Here is a 20,191-nt window from a genome sequence, read left to right on the forward strand (position 1 = left end):
GCAGCAGTGAACTTGAACTACTCAACTTTGGTCATAATTAACATTTTTGTGGCACACACATACTCAATAACAGAAAGCAGTAATGTACACAAATGTTAGTAAGCACCTGAATTCTTGCCATAGTGAATCTAGTGTTTGGTAAATGAGGAACTATGGATTTTCTTCCTAAGAGCAAAAAGGATTGCAATTTCTCCTCACAGTGTCAAATTAACAGTTTTTTCTTTCCCTCCAAAGTGTTGAGGGTGGCCTAGCTCCTATTGTCTAATGGTACAGGAAATGCCCGCAGCAGATGGATGCTGATATGACTCCCAAGAATTCACAGGAGACAACAGAAATCAGAAGTCATTCACAACACCAGCAGATCACTCGAACAGCTGCAGATCACAAGTTCACCTTTGGTACAAGTTCAGGTTTCAACAACAGTAAGTCCAATTCTGCATCACCCTATGCAGCTGGTATGTACTTCACTCGTATCCAACTCACAACCTGAAAAATATCCAGCACTAGGAGATCCCACCAACACAAAGGTATCTCATTCAAATGCTACCCTTATATCTCTCTGGTGATGGTGACTGACATTTTGGGCCCAGAGCACACACTTACAAAAAGATTTATTAAAATAAAGAACTGGGGTGCACTTTCAGAACACATCAAAAATATCTCCTCAGTAAACCCGGCTCAGAGTTATTCAGTCTTCTCCACAGCACTACCATGTCTTTCAGAAATGCTAGTCAATTCTACATCAACATGCAACTTCCTGAAGAGAACTGCATAGAAGGGAAGGGTCAAAGCACACCTCAACCCTAGGCATTCTGAGCAAAGCCTTAACCTGACTTCAGATTTCATGAGAAGCATAGCCAATTCAAACTGCGTTAAGTCAATACAGAGAACTGTCTCAACTCTCCCAAGCACTATGAAAAACAAAACGTAACAACCCCCCCCCCCCCATCTTCATGAGTTTAGCTATTTCCCTGATACAGTATCTATTACAAGGCACTGAGGTGAAGAGTTACAGGTCTTTTCTGATGAAGTTTTGCCTAACTGAGATGTCAACAGGACTTTCCTGTTAAGCCAGTTAAGTTTTGATTGACAACACTTCATTTAGTTAGCTTGCTACAGAAGTAGCTTATTACTTTAAGAGAGAACAATACCAAATAGTTGAACACATGACCTCATACAGAAAAAAAAGTATACCAGCAACAAGAAAATTCTGTTCAGGTGAAGATCAACTATGTTGTCAATTATGATCCTTTACAAACGTATATGGATGATGAAGCATCATCTGTGGTGGAAGAACATGACCAGTGGCTCCACTCCTCTGGTTAAGACTTTCAAGCTACATAGCTCCCTCAGCACTACGAGCTTGAAATCCTTCTCTGCGGAGACTGTTTAAATCTAGACGTGTTAGAACTTCACAGCGCACCAGAAGCGTATCATCCTTTACAAAGGTTCTTTGTTTCAAGGTCTGCAGGTGCATGAAAGTCACATAACCAAACCCTTTTGGATTGCGGTGAGTTGTTGGTCTCTGGAAGGCTAGTAACTCTGGCTTGGCCTCCATTACTTCTTCATGATTCTGCCTGTCAGGGCCTTCTGATTGATCCAAAATAGAAAGTCGTATAGTGCCTTGGAAGGGCCAAGGCAGATGGCTGTCATATTCTCCTTGCATAGTGTGGACAAACAGAGAAATAAAATTAGCACACCGCTGAGCATTTGGTAACTGGATATGCAAGCGCAAACACAGCTTGTAGCCAGGCTTTCCAGTATAGAAGCCAGGACTGTGCATCACAACAGGTCTCTCTTCTTCCTGGGCTTTCTGAAGTCCACTGAAGTTCTCAATCTTCCAGATATAAATACCATTACATTGCTGTGCTTCCATCTCAGTAATCTTTCCCTCCAAATTTCGGATAGTACGTTTGAGTTCTGCCATGTGAGCATTCTGAGTCTCCATTTTAGCAATGAGCTCTCTGATTTGGTGATCTTGTCTTACCAGACGACCTTCCAACTGCTGAATAGTTTCTTTGAAGTTTTCAACTTCTGGATTACAATCATACGTGGCATGTGACGCATGTGAGAAGAGGGCAGGCTCAAAGGGTAAGCCATTGATGAAGGGTACAGGATTTGTTGCAGTAACACTGATATTTTGAAAACTCTGAGCCATCATTCTCATGTGAACCTGAGTAAACTCCTGCATGTGTCGTGCCAGTTCATTCCTTTGCATCTAGAATTTAAGAGAGGTAGAATTAGGAATGCATCAAATGTTATCTGCAATCCCATCTTAAATGTGGCTTGGAAGAAAACCAAACTAGTTTCTTCTGTTATGTGTGAAAAACTGGAATATGAATCAAGGACAGGTGATGTGACAAGGTAGCACTTCATCAGTGGAGGGTTCCAAATTTAAGATTGCCGTTACGACAAATGAGAAAGGCAATACAAATGCCAGTGAGCAAGTACTGTTCAACTCAAAATAGTGACATGGTAAAAAAAGTGTTAGTGATAAACATGCATTTCCTATTTTTTCTGTCTTATAAATCAATGTATTCCCTTCACTGATTTGCTAAAATGCTCCCCCATACCAAACACAAAGGTGTATAAAAACTGATGCAGAAACGCTGAAAGGAAAAGATCAATTTTTACGAAGAGGTATTAAGCAACTAAATATTATCCAGATTAAATAATTTTAGAATTGACTCAAATTTAAAGCACTGTCAGGTTTTCTTCACTGAGCTCTAAGAGCTATTCCTCTATTTGGTCAGAACTTTGGAAGAAATGCTAGAAGCTACTTTATTGCCATGAAAGCTGAGCAAACAGATTAATAAAAGCAAGTTATCAAGCAAATCATTCATAGAGTTTTTTAAATTCGAAAAGAACTTAAAAAAGGCAATATACAAACATGTAGTGGTTTACAGTCAAGATACCTCAAAGCAACAACAACAAAAAAAAAAACCCAACCAAACAAAAAAACCCAACCCCCCCCCCCCAAAACACTGAGGATTTGGGCTAGCGAATGAGACAAGAATAGGGAAACACATTAAAAAAAACCCAAACAACGAACACATGCAGAAGGTCTGCATTTCCTTATTCTGACAAAAGGCCTACCTTTTCTGGACACCCAAAAGCACTGTAAAAACAAGGCACTGGAGCAGTAGGACAATCATTGTCATAATGGTTAGGCATCTAAAACAAATCAGATTTGAAATTAATCGTTCAATTGAGAGTTTTATTCTTTTATATCATCCTAAAAGAATATGACTGCATGGACTTTGAATATGCAGGGGAAGTCAGATCAGTTTATACCTAATTTCTCAAACATGGAACTTTTCAACCAAGGTGATAACTGATAAAAATTCTACCTTTTTGTATGCACATTAACAATTCATTACCTTTGTTCTTACAGAAGGCATCAGAAAGCATGCAGGTTTTCTTGCTAGAACAAATGCCTTTCATTTCTAACCTATCCTCAAAGCTAGATCACAATCCATTTAGTAGATTCATACAATCATGGAGTAACAGAATGGGTTCAGTTGGAAGGGACATTAAGGACTCCAGTTCTAACCCCCTGTCACAGCCAGGGACACCTTCCACTAGACCAGGCTGCTCCAAGCCCTGTCCAACCTGACCTTGGACACTGCCAGGGATGCAGCATTTCCTTCCTTTCTGAAGCACTACTTGCATATACGTCTTGTATCTATCTTCATTATCCTCTTCCCCAAAAAGCTCAACATCATTTTTTCTTATGGTCTGTGTTTTCCAGACCCAATTATCCCACTGGTCAGGATCCTCCCTATCCATCCCCACCTCAAAAGCTGGACAGCTTCAGCTGAAGCCTTACGAGCCCTAAGCAGAGGAAAGGATAATACAGTTCATTATTCTACCTTACAACATATTTTTGCCTTTGTCATTACTGAACTCAATCCTGCTTTTTAGAGTATTTCTTCAATTTGACAAGTTCATTCTTAATTTTAACAGAGATGGGCTGTAAATTAAAACATTTATTTTCCTGTTGATGAGGTTATTCAATAGAAGGAATAGTAATGACTATTACAATAGTAATGGAGAAGCAGAATTCCAGCTGGCATGTAAAGTTCGCTAGTGAATTATTTATAACTAATTTCCAACAACAGCTAATTACAAATACTCTCACTCTCCTTCCCTGCCCAAATGAGAGCCTTGTTTTCTAATTTCAGCCATAAGCACTGGCAGCTTGGTATTCTTTAGCCTCCACTCAAGATCAAAACCACACAGCATGACCCCAATCCAGAAGCAATATAGCTAAATGTGCTTTGCAGCCAAAAATCCCAGAGGCTTACCAGACTGCAGCAGAAAACTGAAGCAGCATTTGAAAGTGTATTACACCTGCACTGGATGAAACATTTTCAGAGACAGGTGAAGATTTATTGGCTAGTAGACAAACCATTTCTTCAAATTAGATCTCATAATAAAGAAGTAATGTGCATGCAAAATATCTGCCACAGATGAAACATAGAGAAAGGTAGTCTCTTACCTGCTCTCTGATGAGCACTGTGTTGCAATATTCACAAAATACATTGGCAAGTGGGCACGTTTGGTCATGGAGCTTAGTTAGCAAACAGAAAAAAAGAGAGGAAAGAAAGAATCAATGAAGTTACACAGTTTAAAAAGATTGCTCTGATGCTATTATCTTTATTTACATTCCAATTTTGCACTTAGCTGTGTGCAACTGTGATAAAACACATCCATATAAAGAACTAGAAGCTCAGAAAGGACAATCCTTAGCATCATCCAAGTAAAAAAAATGCAGAGCCAGGAGAAGAATTCAGAAATTATCTTGGTCTTTTATGTGAGTAGATATCCCCAAAGGATGCAGCTCCTGACACATCCTTTCTGCCAGGCATAAGAACTGTAAATGCAAATACTGCTTTGTGTGTTACTTTGGCAGTAGGTATTGGCCTCACTGATGGGAAGGCCAAAATTCAACAGTTCTTACACAAGTCTGCTCATATGCAGGGTTCCAAATACATTTGTATTTAAGCACAATCCTCTCTCCGGCTTTTGGCTGTTCTAGACTAATGACCTGAGTTTGTAGCATCTCACCTGTGTAGCACTAAGAGCTCTTCTATACCAAATAGAATTTTTTTAAAAAACTGATATTCTGTTTACAAGCCAACCCATGTGAATGAAGGTTGAAAAGTTGAGATTTATGCTAAGTACCTCTTTATCTTCATAGGCCATAGATGTGGCACAGTTTGGACAGCAGACTTGACGCCTTGGACACTCCTGTGTTATGTGCTCTTTCAGATGGTTCTTCTGGAAGGCTCCTTGGCACTGTGGACATTCCACAGTGGAAAAATCACACTGCAACTGATGGTCCTGAACAAGAACAAAAGAGGTATTTGATACTATAAACACGTACTGTGGTCTCATCTGTTTTCAAGATAAAGTACAGTACAAGAGGAATGAACTGTAATCCTTCCTTCGTGCAAGTAAATCCTCATAAACTTATGCTGACTTTACCCATGTTATTGTCCTGTTACCAAGATCAGGACTTCATGTATTTAGAGCTTTAACAATGCTCTTGGGTAAAAACTCAGCTCTGTGTTTGGCCTTTTCACTTTGCATTTTATTTTCCAAAAGAAAATATTTCAACTAATGTATCTAGCTGCTCTGAAAGAATATTAAACTGACTTTAGGGAATTTGTGTGAAGTACAGATACAGATCAAAACACAAACATGATTGATTCCAAAGAGAAAGCTGCATCAGTGCAATTTTTATGCACTACAATGTTCACTTGCAAATGACCGAATTACAGTTAAAAGCTGATATAAAACCAAATACATGTAGCTATGGACTTGAATAAACAGTGCACTGCAGCAGCAGAAACATTACCATCTATGCTATTCATAATTTTTACTTGCTCTTGAAAATCAGGTTGCATTTTTTCCAAGCTAATTCTCACCTCTAAATGCCTCAGCTCCATCTTCATACTGCAGCCTTTGTTAGGACACTTCACCGTTAATGAAAGGATCTCCCGTTTAGCAAAGTTGTCAGGAAAAAGTTGATTTTCAAGCAGAATTTCATTGTCTACTGGACATTTGTGACCTGCATCTCTGTAATGCCAAAAAGAAAGGAAAAAGATACTCCAACTTTGCCCTTAAAAGTATTTTTACATTAGCAAGACATTAGCAGCCAAATTATAACACATTAAGGAAGTCTTTGAAAAAAATGGCATGTATGTGACATTCAGCAGAGAGTATGCATTGTACACAAGTTCCACTGAAGGTGGCATGACTGGGGTGGCAGCAGTTTCTAACTCAGTAACTTTTATTTGGACAAATGTCAGATGGATACTCTGGAAATAAACTTGAGGAGGATGTAAAGAAACTGAGAACTTATGATCCCATTTCTGCAAGCAATAACATAGCTCAAACAATAAAGAATATTTCACATACTATTTTCAAAGCAATCCTTTTAAAGATTCTTGGACCTTCTCTCCTTTCCTTTTCACTTTATAAACAGCCAAGATGCTGACAGCTCAGCAAAAGCAAAAATGTCTTTGTTGTTCCAGATCCATTTATCTATTAGGCATTACTTTTCACATAGCTCATTTCACTGTTTTTCTTGGACAACCATTTGATCATCTTTTCATTTGCATATTTCTACAGCAAAGAAAGATGAAAAAAACTTAAGACACAAAAATTACTATGAAAAGGATTAAGTATTGGAAGACTCTTTATAGCAGCTTTCCAATACCTAAAGTATTCAACGTGAAATCTGGAGAAGGGTCTTTGACCAGGGCCTCTAGTGACACGACTAGGGGGAATGGCTTTAACCTGACAGAGGGGAAATTGAGATGACCTCTTAGGCAGAAGTTCTTCCCTGTGAGGGTGCTGAGGCCCTGGCACAGGGTGCCCAGAGAAGCTGTGGCTGCCCCATCCCTGGCAGTGTTCAAGGCAGTGTTCAAGGCCAGGTTGGATGGGGCTTTGGGCAACCTGGTCTAGTGGAAGGTGTCCCTGTTTGTGGCAAGGGGCTGGAACTGGATGAGCTTTAAGGTCCCTTCCAAACCAAACTACTCTGTGATTCTATGAAAATTACACTGGATTTGGAACTGGGCATTGTATCTCAAGCCATTTTAACAGCAAACAGACTGGAAGTTGGCGCTAACTGGCACAAGTTTGGAGGCTGATGGTGGAACATGGGTGCACACAACATGCACAAGCCTGTTCCACGTTGTCAGGTTGTCTACCTGCATTAAACACAAGAATCATTAGAAATGGAGTAAAAAAATGGATTTACCTCTACCAAATATTCCTTTAAAAATATTGAGTATCAGCGCATTTCTGAAAGCAGCAGGTCAAAATATCTATTCATGAGTAAGTAATACAGTTGAAGAGGCATGGAGATCAAAGCTTCTGACCTGAAGTGGTAATGGAAACAGCCATAAAATGGAAAAACATGGGCCAGAAAAATGTCAGAGCAGTTGTGGTGGAAAGATCAAAGGCCAGAGAATTGTCACTGCTCAGAAGCAGGAGTGGAAGTAGAACCCAGTGGGCTGTGGAGACCAGAAGGGAATTTGTGTTCTTTGCTGGAAAAGGAAATAATTGCTCAGCAACTCCATCAGCAACGTCGCTAGAGGAAGTGGGGGTAAAGCTGAGACTTCAGAAAGAGACAATGAACTTCCTTTCCTAGGTTCTGCTCACCACAAGTCCAACAGTCATACTCCTAAATAAGTGGAAAACTGAAAATACCTAGTGTGCTGTTTTGTTTGCTGGCTCTCAGGAATAGGATCAGAATGCTGGTCACAGCCTAGAAACTTTCCCTCACCTCACAGACAACCTACAGTAATCAGTTTTCACAAGTGTATTTCAAATCCCCTGTTTAGTGAAGCTCTGTAGGCCTGCTGAGAAGACAGCAGCCTTATTTCTATACAGAAAAGCTAATCATGTGTAAAAAGAGCCAACAACAGATTCATTTGAAATGATTACCGGATCCCCAGTTTAAATGACTAGCAGATAGAGGGTAAAATAAGAATGAATGGCAGATTTCCAGAGATTATAGTAAGGGAAAAGCAATAACACTGTAATATATTAATCACATAATCAAAGAATGGTTTGGATTGGAAGGGACTTTAAAGACCATCTAGTTCCAACCCTCTGTCACTGTGCCAGTGTCTCACCACCCTCACAGGGAAGAATTTCTTCCTAATATCCAACCTCAACCTCCCCTCTGTCAGGTTGAAGACACTCCCCCTTGTCCTGCCACTACAACTTCAAACACCCTTTACAAGTATAGGGACTGTGTTTAAAAGGCTGCTTAGATCCATCTACAGACAAATATGTTGCTATACATCTATCACACAACTGAGTTTATGCACCTCAGTTCCAATCTGTGTTCCAGTAGAGGCTTTTCTATGCTGTAATTATTTATCACACTCGGGTGTGCCCTGCAAAACAGTACCTGTGAAACAATAATCATCTGCTACAAAGCACAAGAAATATTCCTATAATTTCCTTTGAAATTAAAATATAGGTATGAAAAATAAAGTCAGAAGAATTTTGTTTGAAGAAAAAGCCTGCTCTGATTTTATCAATTGAGAATTTGAGCCCAGAAACTGAACACAGCTGGCATGCACTGCTAGCTCTCAAAGCCTTCCTTGCTGCCCCTTATCAGCTCATAATTCTGCTTTACCAGTAAACAAGAGATTCTGATATTTGGTGAGGTCTTTTACAGGCCCTAAATCGACTTTGACCTAAGATGCAAGAAAAGAAAGACTGGAGTGAAACTGAATTAGTTACTGCATCTGAACTTGGTTCTTCCAAGATTTCTCATCAAGTGCTTTCTATAAAATATCATTTGTAAACTACAATTTGTAGCTTCTTAGGTAAATAAGCTTCTTTACTACCATGACTCATAGCACTTCAAAGCACTTCAGACAGAGTTACTTAAAAAGATGCCAAGACTTTCTGGGAGGGAAACTTTTTCTGTGTCCAAATCCATCTGGTCTAATCCTGTTCCTCAAATGGTAAGATCTGAGACTTTGAAAGCTATATAAAAAAAAAAACAAACAAAAAAACAAACCACAACCTTTCTAGTTGTAGCCACAACTCCTTCAACACGGACAACTACAGTTGTTTGTGTAAGTCACAAGAAGCAATTAATCAAAAACTGCCTGCCCATCCTTTGTAATTTAATATCCTTAATCTCTGGGCTCACTTGAGCTGGACAGTTTGGAAACAAGGAATAAACAGAAGCAATTTTTTACCCTGATCAAATAAAGGCTGTGATAATCACGTAATAAATAAATAATAAAAAAAGTCACTTTCCATTTTCATTTTAGCTCTGTAGAAGCTTCTCAATGACATCAATCATTACAGTACTGTAGACATTACAAACTCTAGTATGAGCAAAAGCTTCTCGTCACTGAAAAGGTTTGAAACTGTTTGTGGACCTGGAACTTTGAGCAGAGTGACTGCTCTGTTAATTGAAAAGGGAAGAGAAATCAGTTTCCATGCCTGGGGTTGAAGAAAGAAGTTTCTCTACCTGCTGTGAAATGCTGTGTTCTGAGCACGGGTTCACTGCAGTTCCTCACTCAGTCCTGTGGTAAATTCTAACCAATGACTGTAACTGTGCCTCTCATCAGCAGAATAATAAATGGCAGAGTATCTAAAGCTCTCGCAACCTCCAAACTCATGATATTTTGACCATACATGGTGTTTATCAGAAAGTACCTTTGATGAGTTATAAATTCCTAAAGTTCTATTAGCACTCACTGGTAATTCACCTTGAGCAGTTCTATTCAGTTTACATTGTACTTAAGCTACTCTGCTTTGGTAAGTGAATTCCCTCTTAAAAGTAACTTCCATGAATTTTCCTTTACCTTATGGATTTGACAATACAGCCTTTGCAAAAACGGTGACCACATGGTGTCTGCACTGCTTCGCGAAGAGCCATCAAACAGATTGGACATTCATATTTACTTTCCAAGGGGGGGTCAAATTCCACATCATAGCCTTGTGTTTCCTCTGTGAAAGAACTCTGAGGATTTCCAGCCGCGCTGCTGACACTGTCTTCTTTTGCTCCAGCGCTGCAGGCACTGGCCATGGCTGCACAGCAGCCGCTCTCCACGTCTCGGGCTCCACTACTGTTATCACTGTAGAGTAAGCTCATAGTAGCTAATCAAGTGCTACACAGAAACACCCTGCAAGATGACAAAAGGATGTGTTAATATAAAATACTCCAAGACTTTCCTTTCCAGTCAAATCTTTCTAATTAGAAATACCTGGTTCTACTAAAATCACTGGTGTTGTTTTGTCCCAGTTTCTGTTATCTATCTTCTTTACTTACCTTGTGATAAATAGGAAAGAGCACTGCATCCTGTCAGCCTAATTCCAACAAAAACACACACACCTTTCAGGAACTCTTTCATCTAACCCCCTAATTTCTGTAAAAAGAGAAATACTCTTTGTCTTTGCTATGCTTACTGAAAATGCCTCTTTACCCCTTCAGTAGTATTACTTCTAAAACATTCAAATATAATTTGCATTAAAAATGCTATACAAAACCAAGTTCTACTGGATGACAATAGTTCAATTCTGTATTTACCTTTGCAGTGAATAAATGTTATTTAACATTTTATGTACACAGTGATTTACAGGACAGGTCTCAAATCACTTTATGTGCATGCCCACAAGTCCAGGTGCTCAAACCAAACAGATGTTGTGATGCAAACAAAATTCAAATATACAGCACTGCTGATAACATTTAAGAACTGCCAACATGACTAAATTGTGTAAAAAGCTACAAGTAAGTTAAGACTAATGCTTCCACAGCAAAAAAACTACCTACAAACCAGTAGTACTCAGAGTTCATGCTCTTTTTTGATGATGAGGGAGCTTCAAACAAAGGTCTGAACAACAAATACAATTTTTTTAAGTCCAAGAAATTTTCATTTAACTTTATTTTTTAATGGTTACAACCATTTTCTTAGAATCCTCCTGTGGGGAGTTTTCTATATAAACCACATTTCTTTGTAACACAGAGGTTATCAAAAGGTACAAGGCAGTATGATTAGGCTGATGGCTACAGGAACAGGCATGTGAAACAAGCCTACTAAACCCATTATAGTTTGATCTTCTTTTGTGCAGCAGTATAGGCAAAGGTGTCTTAAAGTAATACGAAATAACAGACACTGCCAGGGATGGGGCAGCCACAGCTTCTCTGGGCAATCCATGCCAGGGCCTCACCATCCTCACAGGGAAGAGCTTCCTAGTATCTCACCTCCCCTCTTGTCAGGTTAGAGTCATTCCCCTTGTCCTGTCACTACAGGCTCTTGTGAAAAGCCCCTCTCCAGATTTCTAGTTAGCCCTTTTAGGCACTGGAAGCTGCTCTAAGGTCTCCCCAGAGCCTTCTCCAGGCTGAATGAGCCCAACTCTCTCAGCCTGCCTCCAGAGCAGAGCTGCTCCAGTACTCAGAGGATATCTGTGGCTTCCTCTGGACTTGCTCCAACAGCTCCACATCCCTCTTGTGTTGGGGTCTCCAGAGCTGGATGCAGGACTGCAGGGGAGTCTCACAAGAGCTCCCGCAATGGCTTAGAATGGAAGCAGAAGAATCAATGCTTAGAAAGATGCTCTGTGACAGAAAGATTTTTGCTTAGGCTGCTATCAGTAGGTCTCTTCTCTGGAGAAAAATAAATCAAAATAAACCTACTTGCTCCCATTGTTAAACTAGCATAACTTTTACATACCAGCTGTTGCAGAGGATGATTAACCCTCTTGTGAAATCCGTATTTCCCCAAAAATCACAGTAACTAAGTTAGGCCAGTGGAGGGGGAATGCTGGTATGCAGGGTATTGGAATCCACCAGCCAGCCTAGGGCTGAAAGATTCACATTATTCTAAGCTACAAGGGTATATTTAGTGAGACTAAGAAAGGGAAGAGGAACATGTATCCCTTTAGCAGTGTCATAAATGAAGTCAGGAAGTTGCAAAGAGGAAAATATAATAGCTTTAGCCAAGTTCAGCTGTCACATTAATTGCAAAGCAGTGCGCAATTCTTCCCTTGGGCTAATCCTAGGAAAAAACAGACTATGTGACATATTGTTCTCACAAGGAAGTAACCAGGATCTGACTCAGTAAAATCTCGATAATTGAAGACTTTGAAGATTTAAGTGCTGTGCAAGTGGCGTTCTCTTTGTCTATTTAAATTGTTTCTACAGACATAGCAGGTACGTACAATAAGTTTACAGAAACAGAAGTCCTATAGCAGAGCCATTTGAATGAATGACTCACTGCAACCAGTCACCACCATAGTCTCACACAAAAATCCCCTTATTCTGTGATACACTTCACTCCTGCATGGAGCTTTTTGTCTGCGATATGACCAAGGGGTTCATCAACTACCACTGTCTCTTCTCTTGAAACAGGGAAATTCAGGCACAAAGAAGCAACTTAAACAAGGTGATAAGAGATAGATCTTTTAAATTTTGTTAATGTTTTACTAAGAGGGTTCCTCCTCCTCTTATCCATTTCATCTTATCTGTGATGAAAATCTTCCTTCCTTCACACATATGTATAGGTGTGAGGCAAGGAACAATTTTCCAAATCAATATCCACACTGCTATTACTCAGACCATTAACCAAGGCCTGATTACTCCACCATAGTTTAAAATTATTCTCTACAAGTTGTAACTATGTTAGTAGGAATTGCTTCATTTTCTTGTGGCACTTATTTTACCCTCCACAAGTAGGAACATAGATCCAATCTTGAACAGAGCAGTGCTAGAACAAGCCCAATTTTATTTGGAATGTTGATGACAGGTCTCTCCCCTGATGAAGGTGGAACAGATGGTATGGTTCCTGAGCCTGCTGAAACAGTTTTGCATGCTCCTCCCCTGAGGAATTAAAAAAGCTTTCAGGCTAGAAGAGGCTGGATTTTAAACCCCAACCAGTATATATCCCCAAATTCATATCAAATTGCTGCCCTTCCTTTTCAGTGACCAAATAGATGACCAGTGAAGTAAAAACCTAATACAACACTACCCCCAAACCACATTGTTTTTTCTTCCTATTGATAATAGGTGATATTGCACATCTGTGCTGAACAAAATTAAGTCAAATACAACAATATTCAAATACTAACTTATAACAACTTGCCTACACCACAGCCTTCAGAATTTATCCTGGTAGTCTGTTCTAAGACTTTTTTTTTGTTTGGACAAGATTCAGTCTTCAGATAGAGGAACAACTGAAATTAAACTGGATCATTATTACATGGTAATTCTTGTTTTTGCTAGTGTGGAGTTTCTCAGGCAGAGGAAGCTCTGAAACTATGTTTGGTAATGCACCTGAAATGATCTCTTCTAGAGCTAGAAGTCCTATCAGACTTGGCAAGTAGATGGATAATGGGTTTTACCTTGTCCACACAAGGTACCCAAAGTCCTGGGGCTAGGAAAGGCAGATATTGCTCTCCAAGGCAACAGCTGTATTGTGTGACAACAGAAAGGAAGGTGCTTTCCAAGCCAAATGGTAATGTCCAAATTTTATTTGATCAGTACTTCTGCTGCAGAAATGTGGACTGCCCTAAGGATCAAGCTGTCATGTCCCAGCAAAAACACAGTTAAGACTACGGGAGTCCTCATGTCATTCTTCCAACTCTAACCTCAAGCCATAATGCAACCTTTCTTCAGTAAGCACCCTGTGCTATGTTGCTATCTACACTGTTACTTTACAAAGTGATTAGGTTGATCTGAAATAGCACCATCAGACCAGAAGAGCAAACTTCTGCAAGAATAAACATACCTTACAATTCACAAAACCAACCTCAAAACAGAATTAAAGCCCCTGCATTTTAAAATCAACATATGCAATAAAACTCAGTACTCCGATTTGCGAAGTCCCATAACGTAATGGAGCTTAAGTAGGACTTTTACAGATTCTCATGCTCCAAAGAGCCACAGGATTAATTTAGAAACTTGCTAAATCAAAAGAAGAAATTACTGGTACCAGACAAAATCTTCAGATTGCCTGGAAAATTACACTGTAATTAGAGTAACAGAGAGCAAATAAAAGCAAATAAAATTAATTTATCAATTGTAACCTATTTACACTGAAATATGAAACAATACCTTTGAGCACATGTAAGCTTCACTGTAAACGTGAAGGAACACAGTACAGGGAGTGTACTGGGTACCATGACTTAGAAAATTTTAGTATTAATCAGTAAGTACTGGGTACAATTAATTTCCACATGCCTTTTCCTAAGAAATTCACTCTGAGTAATCATATAAATAAGAGAATCAATACAGAAGACTATTTCAAATCCCTTTTCTTACTTGAAGCTCACAAACATAACTAATAACACAACCAGCGGGGGAAATGCTTTCAATGCCTTAATGGACTGGAAGACTCTTCTGCTTTGACAAGAACAGTTTTGTACATAGAGATTTCTGGGTCATGAGACTGACAGACCAGTGGAGTGACTTTGGATCATTTGTTTATGAAGCAATACCTGCAATACTTATTCCCAAGCATATTAATCAATGGTCTACTGACAAGTGATAAGAGCTGTGTTTGCAATGTGAGGTTTGTAACTACTATCTCTGTGGCCTCATCCAGGCAGAACATATAAAATGAGGCAAGTTCCTTTTAAATAATACCTGTAAAACACTTTCATTTCAAAGCTATAACATGGACATACACGCCAAAGCAACAGGAGATTCAGGCAGAACTTATAACTGCAAAAACCAAATTCTGGTTTCTTTTTGTTGAGACAGCAACTAGCTTTGATTTTCCTAATATCAGTAATCTTTCAGACTTCCAAGTTTTCTGGATAACCACTATGCTTATCATCTAAACATGTGAACCCAACAACTTAGAATTGTCACATTTGAGGCAAAAGCAATCGAATAACAACATTAAAAGCTCATTAGATGCAACCAACAGCTTCTGCCACGGGTGCTGAGTAGCCCTGGGGAGTGTTCTGAAGCCTTACAGGTGATTTCCAGGATGACCAGAGAAACTGTGGCTGCCCCACCCCTGACAGTGTGCAGGGCCAGGTTGGACAGGGTTTGGAGCAAGGTGGTCTAGTGGAAGGTGCCCCTGCCTATGGCAGGGGGTTGGAAACGGATGAACTTTAAGGTCCCCTCCAACCCAAACCATTGTGCAATTCATTCTATGATACTGTTTCTAAACTCGATTGCTCTAGATTTTTGTAAAGAGTGACAGTACTTTGTGGCAATTTTATTAACATGAGTAATAAGTTATTACTTCAATAGTGCTTTCCATCAATTTCATCTGCTTTGGATAGACCACACTGAGCCTTTTCATTCTTAAATAGAAATCTCAGCCACATGTAGGAGGAAAATGTTTTAATTATATCCCTTATACCCAGTAGTTAGCTGAAAGTACTTATCCATGTTCGCCTCTGACAACTTGTTCATGTTGCAGAGCTACCCATGAGTGACGTGGACTGTGCCGTGCCTTAGATACCACTGACAGAACTGATTAAGTACTGATTATGAGGGAGGAGTAAGAAAATGAACAGGGGGAGGCAAAGTTACTGGCTGCACTAACAGCTTATTTAACATCTTCAGTGCATTTTACCCTGTGTGTTCTGTGTTAACACTTGCAACAAACCTGCTTTGTCTTTTCATAGAATGATTACAGAACAGTTTTAGTTGGAAGGGACCTTAAAGCTCATCTAATTCCATCCCCTTGCCACTGGGGTGGACACCTTCCACCAGACCAGGTTGCTCCAAGCCCCATCCAACCTGGCCTTGAACACTACCAGGGATGGGGCAGCCACAGCTTCTCTGGACACCCTGTGCCAGCGCCTCAGTACCCTCACAGGGAAGAACTGCCTAAGATCTCACCACAATCTCCCTCTGTCAGGTTAAAGCCATTCCCCCTTGTCCTGTCACTACAGGCTCTTGTCAAAGGCTCCTCTCCAGACTTTCTGCCGGCCCATTTAGGAAAGGTAAGATTGTTAACATGGAAAACAGTTAATAAGAAAATATTTAAAATGTTTCCGGATTATTTTTAAGTCTCCATTCCATGCTTGGAAAAGCAGAGCCCATTTTCCGGGTGACTGGGGGCTGCACAAGGACACGCTCCCATAGGTTTCCGGTAACAGTTAAGAGGCAAAGACAGAGCCATTCCGGCCGGTTCCAACCCCGCAGCAAACCGGCCTAACCCCAAGCCCAGGCCCCTGACAGACCGCGGTCCAGTGTCCGTGCAGCTCAGGCCTCGGCTCCATCACAGTCCTCCCTACCTCCAGCCACCGCAGCGGCAAGCCCCCGGCCCCACACAGGCGTGGGCCGAGCAGCCGAGACTCACTCTGCGGAAGGCAGGACTGCAGCTCCGCTTCCCAGCCGCCAGCCCCAGCTCCGCGCCCAGCCCCTCAGCAGCCCCCGCCGCACTCACCGCCAAGCACGACCCTGCCCGCCACTCCCCGCCGGGCACCACTTCCGCCTTCTCCGCAAAGAGGCGCAGTGCGCACTGAGCAAGAAGGGCACACCGACGCGCCACAGCCGCCACAGCGCCCCCTGCCGTAAGGGAAGGAGATAAGCAGTAGGGCTAGGTGCGGGGGCCAGGTCTGCAGAGCTGTACCGCGGAGCGGGGTTGGGACGGTTCTGTCCGCTGCACTATCCTCCACTCCCGGGAGCCAGTGGGAGGGAGACCACCCTGCATCCACCAAGGGCCTGACCTCGCCTCGCCTCTTGATGGCATCAGCCCTCACCTGTTCCTGCCGCCGGTGACAGGATCCATCGCCATGCTGCTCCGGGGCACTGCGCACGCGCCGGACACGGAAGGCGCGCCGGAGAGACCAAAATCGGCACGCGAACACCGGACTGCGGGCACGGGAGAGTAACGCCCGCGAGCAGCCGGCGAGCCCGGCAGCACCGCGAACGGGGAGCAGAGGCATTTCCCAGCGGAAGGTACCGGCTCCCAGGCGCCACAGGATCGCCTTGACGGCCCCGGCTGAGTGGAAGAGCTCCACTACGCATGCGTGGAGCTGGAGCTGCAGTACTGAAGTTTGGCCACATTGCGGCAGGAGCGAGAGGCGCTCGGCGCCACACAGCGCCCTCCTCACCTGCAGTACCGACGTTAGGACACATGATGGCAGCAATGAGCAGAGCCCAACGCCACACGTCAAAACCGCTCTTGGAAACTTTTAACACCTCAGACCTGTATTCACAGGCTTTAATTTTCCTTAACTCTTTCCCCCTCCTCCGAATTCCTAAGCTTTTTTGGTCTGTGAAACCCTTTTAGAAGGTGGGACTCACCTCATGGCACTTGTTATTCCCATCTTTCCTGCTTCTGTACCTATATGCAGTCTACGGACATTGGGATGTCCCAAATGACATCTTGATCCCCCAGATATCATCATTCTTATTCACCTCCCCAAAAAGAGCACAAACCAACTGACAACTTGCTACTTTAGTAATGCCATTTACATATGCACAAGCCCTTCTGCCTTCCCACAGATGGGCTCCACTAGAAAAATAAAGAGGAGGCAGCCCAACCCACAACAATTGCAGCCCCAACTCTTGCTGGGGATCTCCTCCGGGATGTTCCCCCTCCATTCCCACCCTGCAGCACTACTATCACCCATTATCCCCTCTACCCAGAACTGAATCTCTCCAGGCTGCTCCCAGTGCTTGGACATCTCTGCATGCCTGTGTGTGACATCTGTACTGTCCCAAGGCACCACCTTCCCCTACTAGCACTGCAGTGCTGCATCCTCCTTCAGCCCCAAGGTGGGTCTCCCTAGGCACTGTCCTGGTGCATGTCCGGGCTTACCCACCATGTGCCATGTTGTCTGGGATGTTCTGAGTTGCTGGGATGCCCTACATGTGCAGGACCTGAAGCCCCAAACGCAGACTCTTCTTCACCTTGTCTGCAGTTTCAGCCACAGTCTTGATCCCTGCTGGCAATGCTTGTCCCAGACTGACCCTAGCAAAACAACCATGAGTAGCACAGCCCAATCCAGCACATGGCTTCTGTGATCAGCACAGTCCTTCACTCCCAAGCTCAGATGCAGCTGGTACAATGCCCACAGCTGAAGCCCTTACTGAGACCACCATTAACCTCTGAGACTGGGGCTACCAAAGGTTGGACAGTAGAGGCATGTCCTGGCTCCTGAGAGCAGTTTGTTGGAAATTAAAGGGAGAGGGCTGGGATGCACAAAAAGGAAAAAGCTATATTTAAGGGAGGGTAAATGCAGAGAACTTTGTGACAAAATGCTATATAAACACACAGCTCTGGGTATGCAGAAAGGCACACAGAGGTCTAAGGGCAACCCAGAAATGTGGACTGAGGGATTCAGAGGGCAAACAGAGGGCTCTGGGGCACTACAAAGTACAGAGGAGGGTTGTGGCACATACCGAAAGGCCATAATGCATGCTATGGGCATCAGTATAGCTGACTAAAATTGCTTTCAAGGACTCCCCATTCCTGTCAGAAACACACCTTCCAGACCGCACAAAGGGACCTTGTGAGAGAATGATCCAAAATCATAATCCATTGTCCATTGTCTCAAAGATCGGTATGAGAAGCTGTCCTGGGTTCAGCAGTAGCAGTCGTTTTTCTCCTTCTTAGTAGCTGGTGCAGTGCTGCAGTTTTGACTTTCGGCCTGGGAACAATGCTGATAACACCGATGTTTTTAGTTGTTCAGTAATGTTTAGTCTGACCAAGGACTTTCTGAGTCTCATGCACTGCTAGGGAGGAGGGGAAGCCGGGAGGAAGCAGAGACAGGACACCTGACCCAAACTGACCACAGAGGTATTCCATACCACAGCACATCATGCCCAGTAAGTAGAGCTGGGGGCAGTTACCCGGAAGGGAACAATTGCTGCTCAGGTCGGGCTGGGTATCAGTCAGCGAGTGGTGAGCAGTTGTATTCTCTTCCCTTGTTATTTCCCTTATCATCATTATTATTGGTGGTAGCAGCAGTGATTTTTGTTTTACCTTAGTTACTGGACTGTTCTCATCTCAACCCCTGGGATTTATATTCTTTAATTCTCCTCCCCATCCCTCCGGGAAGGGGGGAGGAACAAGTGGGGGAAGTGAACAAGGTTCTCAGTTACCAGGTGGGCTTAAAACACAACAGGAGATGGAATTCCACCTGTCTCTTATCTCAGAGATGGATGGGAGGAGTTAAGATTCCAATATCCATTACCTGGGAGAAGGGTGTGAAGAGCTGAAATGGAATGCCACCCTCCATTGCCTGAGAGATGAGTGGGATAGAGCTGAGATAATTCTCTTCCATCCATTATCTGGAGGAATGGTGTGAGGTATCCCTGCCCATTATCCCATGAATTGCTGTGGACAGGTGCAGTTGAAGAGCTGGCTGCAAGAGCAGGGAAGTTGGTCCACCAGGAACATGTAAGATGTGACATGAAAATAGAGGTACTCCCTCCAGCTCATTATAAAAAGAGGAAAAGGCAATCACAGAAAGGTAAAATAGTCAAATGAATCACATCCAGAATCCAAAAATTGGCTCATATTCCTGTCCAAACCTGGAAAGGATGGGAGTTTGACCATTTTTCCTGGCTTCTGGGAGGCCCATGGATCAAGCAAATTTGATTTTGTTTGTTATGTGGCTTTGCTATGTGTTTAGTTTTACCTTGTATTATTCCTTGTCTCATTCAATTAATTTGGAGTGTTGTAACAAACATGCAGTTTGTAACTGCTGCCTCTCCCAAGGGAACTAAACAAATCAGATTAACACATCCACAAAGTACTTGACCTTGTTTGTGTCTTAATTTCACTCCTGGGATCATGAATGAAACAGGGTCCAGCACTGGGCTTTTCTCCAACTGGACCCTGACCCCTTGACGGAGCCTCTGCTCAGCTACGTGTATCACTCGAGTCCAGATTCACTCGTTGTGATCTTTGATCCGGGCTGTGACACACATTTATAAATGTAATGAAGAGATCACCAGTATTTAAAAAATTAAGATTATGGATATTATCTTCTTCCTAGCAAGGGCTGTGGGCAAGAGACAGAAAGAGTTGCAGAGGGAGTACTGTCAGAAGGCTCCATTTTTCAGTTGAGTGAGAATGGAGTGGCTGTGGTAGGCAGGACTGATTTCCCATGAGATTAAATGGATTTACAGTCTGTCCTCTTGTGTGCTACAAGAAGCCTATCTGAACCATCTGCAATGGAGTTTTAAATAAATACAGTTTTTTTAAAATGGAAATTTCACACTATTTTCTGC

General features: G+C 42.3%; 1 protein-coding gene across 2 annotated transcripts; it reads right to left on the reverse strand.

Annotated features, from left to right (window-relative positions):
* Nucleotides 1-941: 941 nt before the first annotated feature.
* TRAF6 (TNF receptor associated factor 6) lies at nt 942-16,737 on the reverse strand. 2 transcript variants are annotated; one of them, XM_031050340.2, is made up of 7 exons: nt 16,708-16,737; nt 9,852-10,172; nt 5,934-6,084; nt 5,188-5,346; nt 4,502-4,573; nt 3,097-3,174; nt 942-2,218 (listed from the first exon to the last, which is right to left on the reverse strand). In XM_031050340.2, the coding sequence occupies exons 2-7, from the start codon at nt 10,139-10,141 to the stop codon at nt 1,337-1,339; spliced, it is 1,632 nt and encodes a 543-aa protein (XP_030906200.1). In that variant the 5' UTR covers nt 10,142-10,172; nt 16,708-16,737; the 3' UTR covers nt 942-1,336. The 2 variants fall into 2 exon arrangements, with proteins under 2 accessions (XP_030906200.1, XP_012984895.1); XM_013129441.3 differs by lacking the exon at nt 16,708-16,737 and adding an exon at nt 16,392-16,440.
* Between the last annotated feature and the right edge of the window lie 3,454 nt (nt 16,738-20,191).

This window comes from Melopsittacus undulatus, chromosome 8, assembly GCF_012275295.1.
Source record: "Melopsittacus undulatus isolate bMelUnd1 chromosome 8, bMelUnd1.mat.Z, whole genome shotgun sequence".
NCBI lineage: Eukaryota > Metazoa > Chordata > Aves > Psittaciformes > Psittaculidae > Melopsittacus > Melopsittacus undulatus.

Bases quoted from the DNA above. Each gene is read 5' to 3' on its own strand.
- TRAF6 (XM_031050340.2), bottom strand. From the start codon at position 10,141: ATGAGCTTACTCTACAGTGATAACAGTAGTGGAGCCCGAGACGTGGAG. The intron at 5,347-5,933 runs GTGAGAATTAGC...GTTCTTGTTCAG, and splicing joins TGGAGCTGAGGCATTTAGAG to GACCATCAGTTGCAGTGTGA. The intron at 3,175-4,501 runs GTAAGAGACTAC...GATTTGTTTTAG, and splicing joins CAGTGCTCATCAGAGAGCAG to ATGCCTAACCATTATGACAA.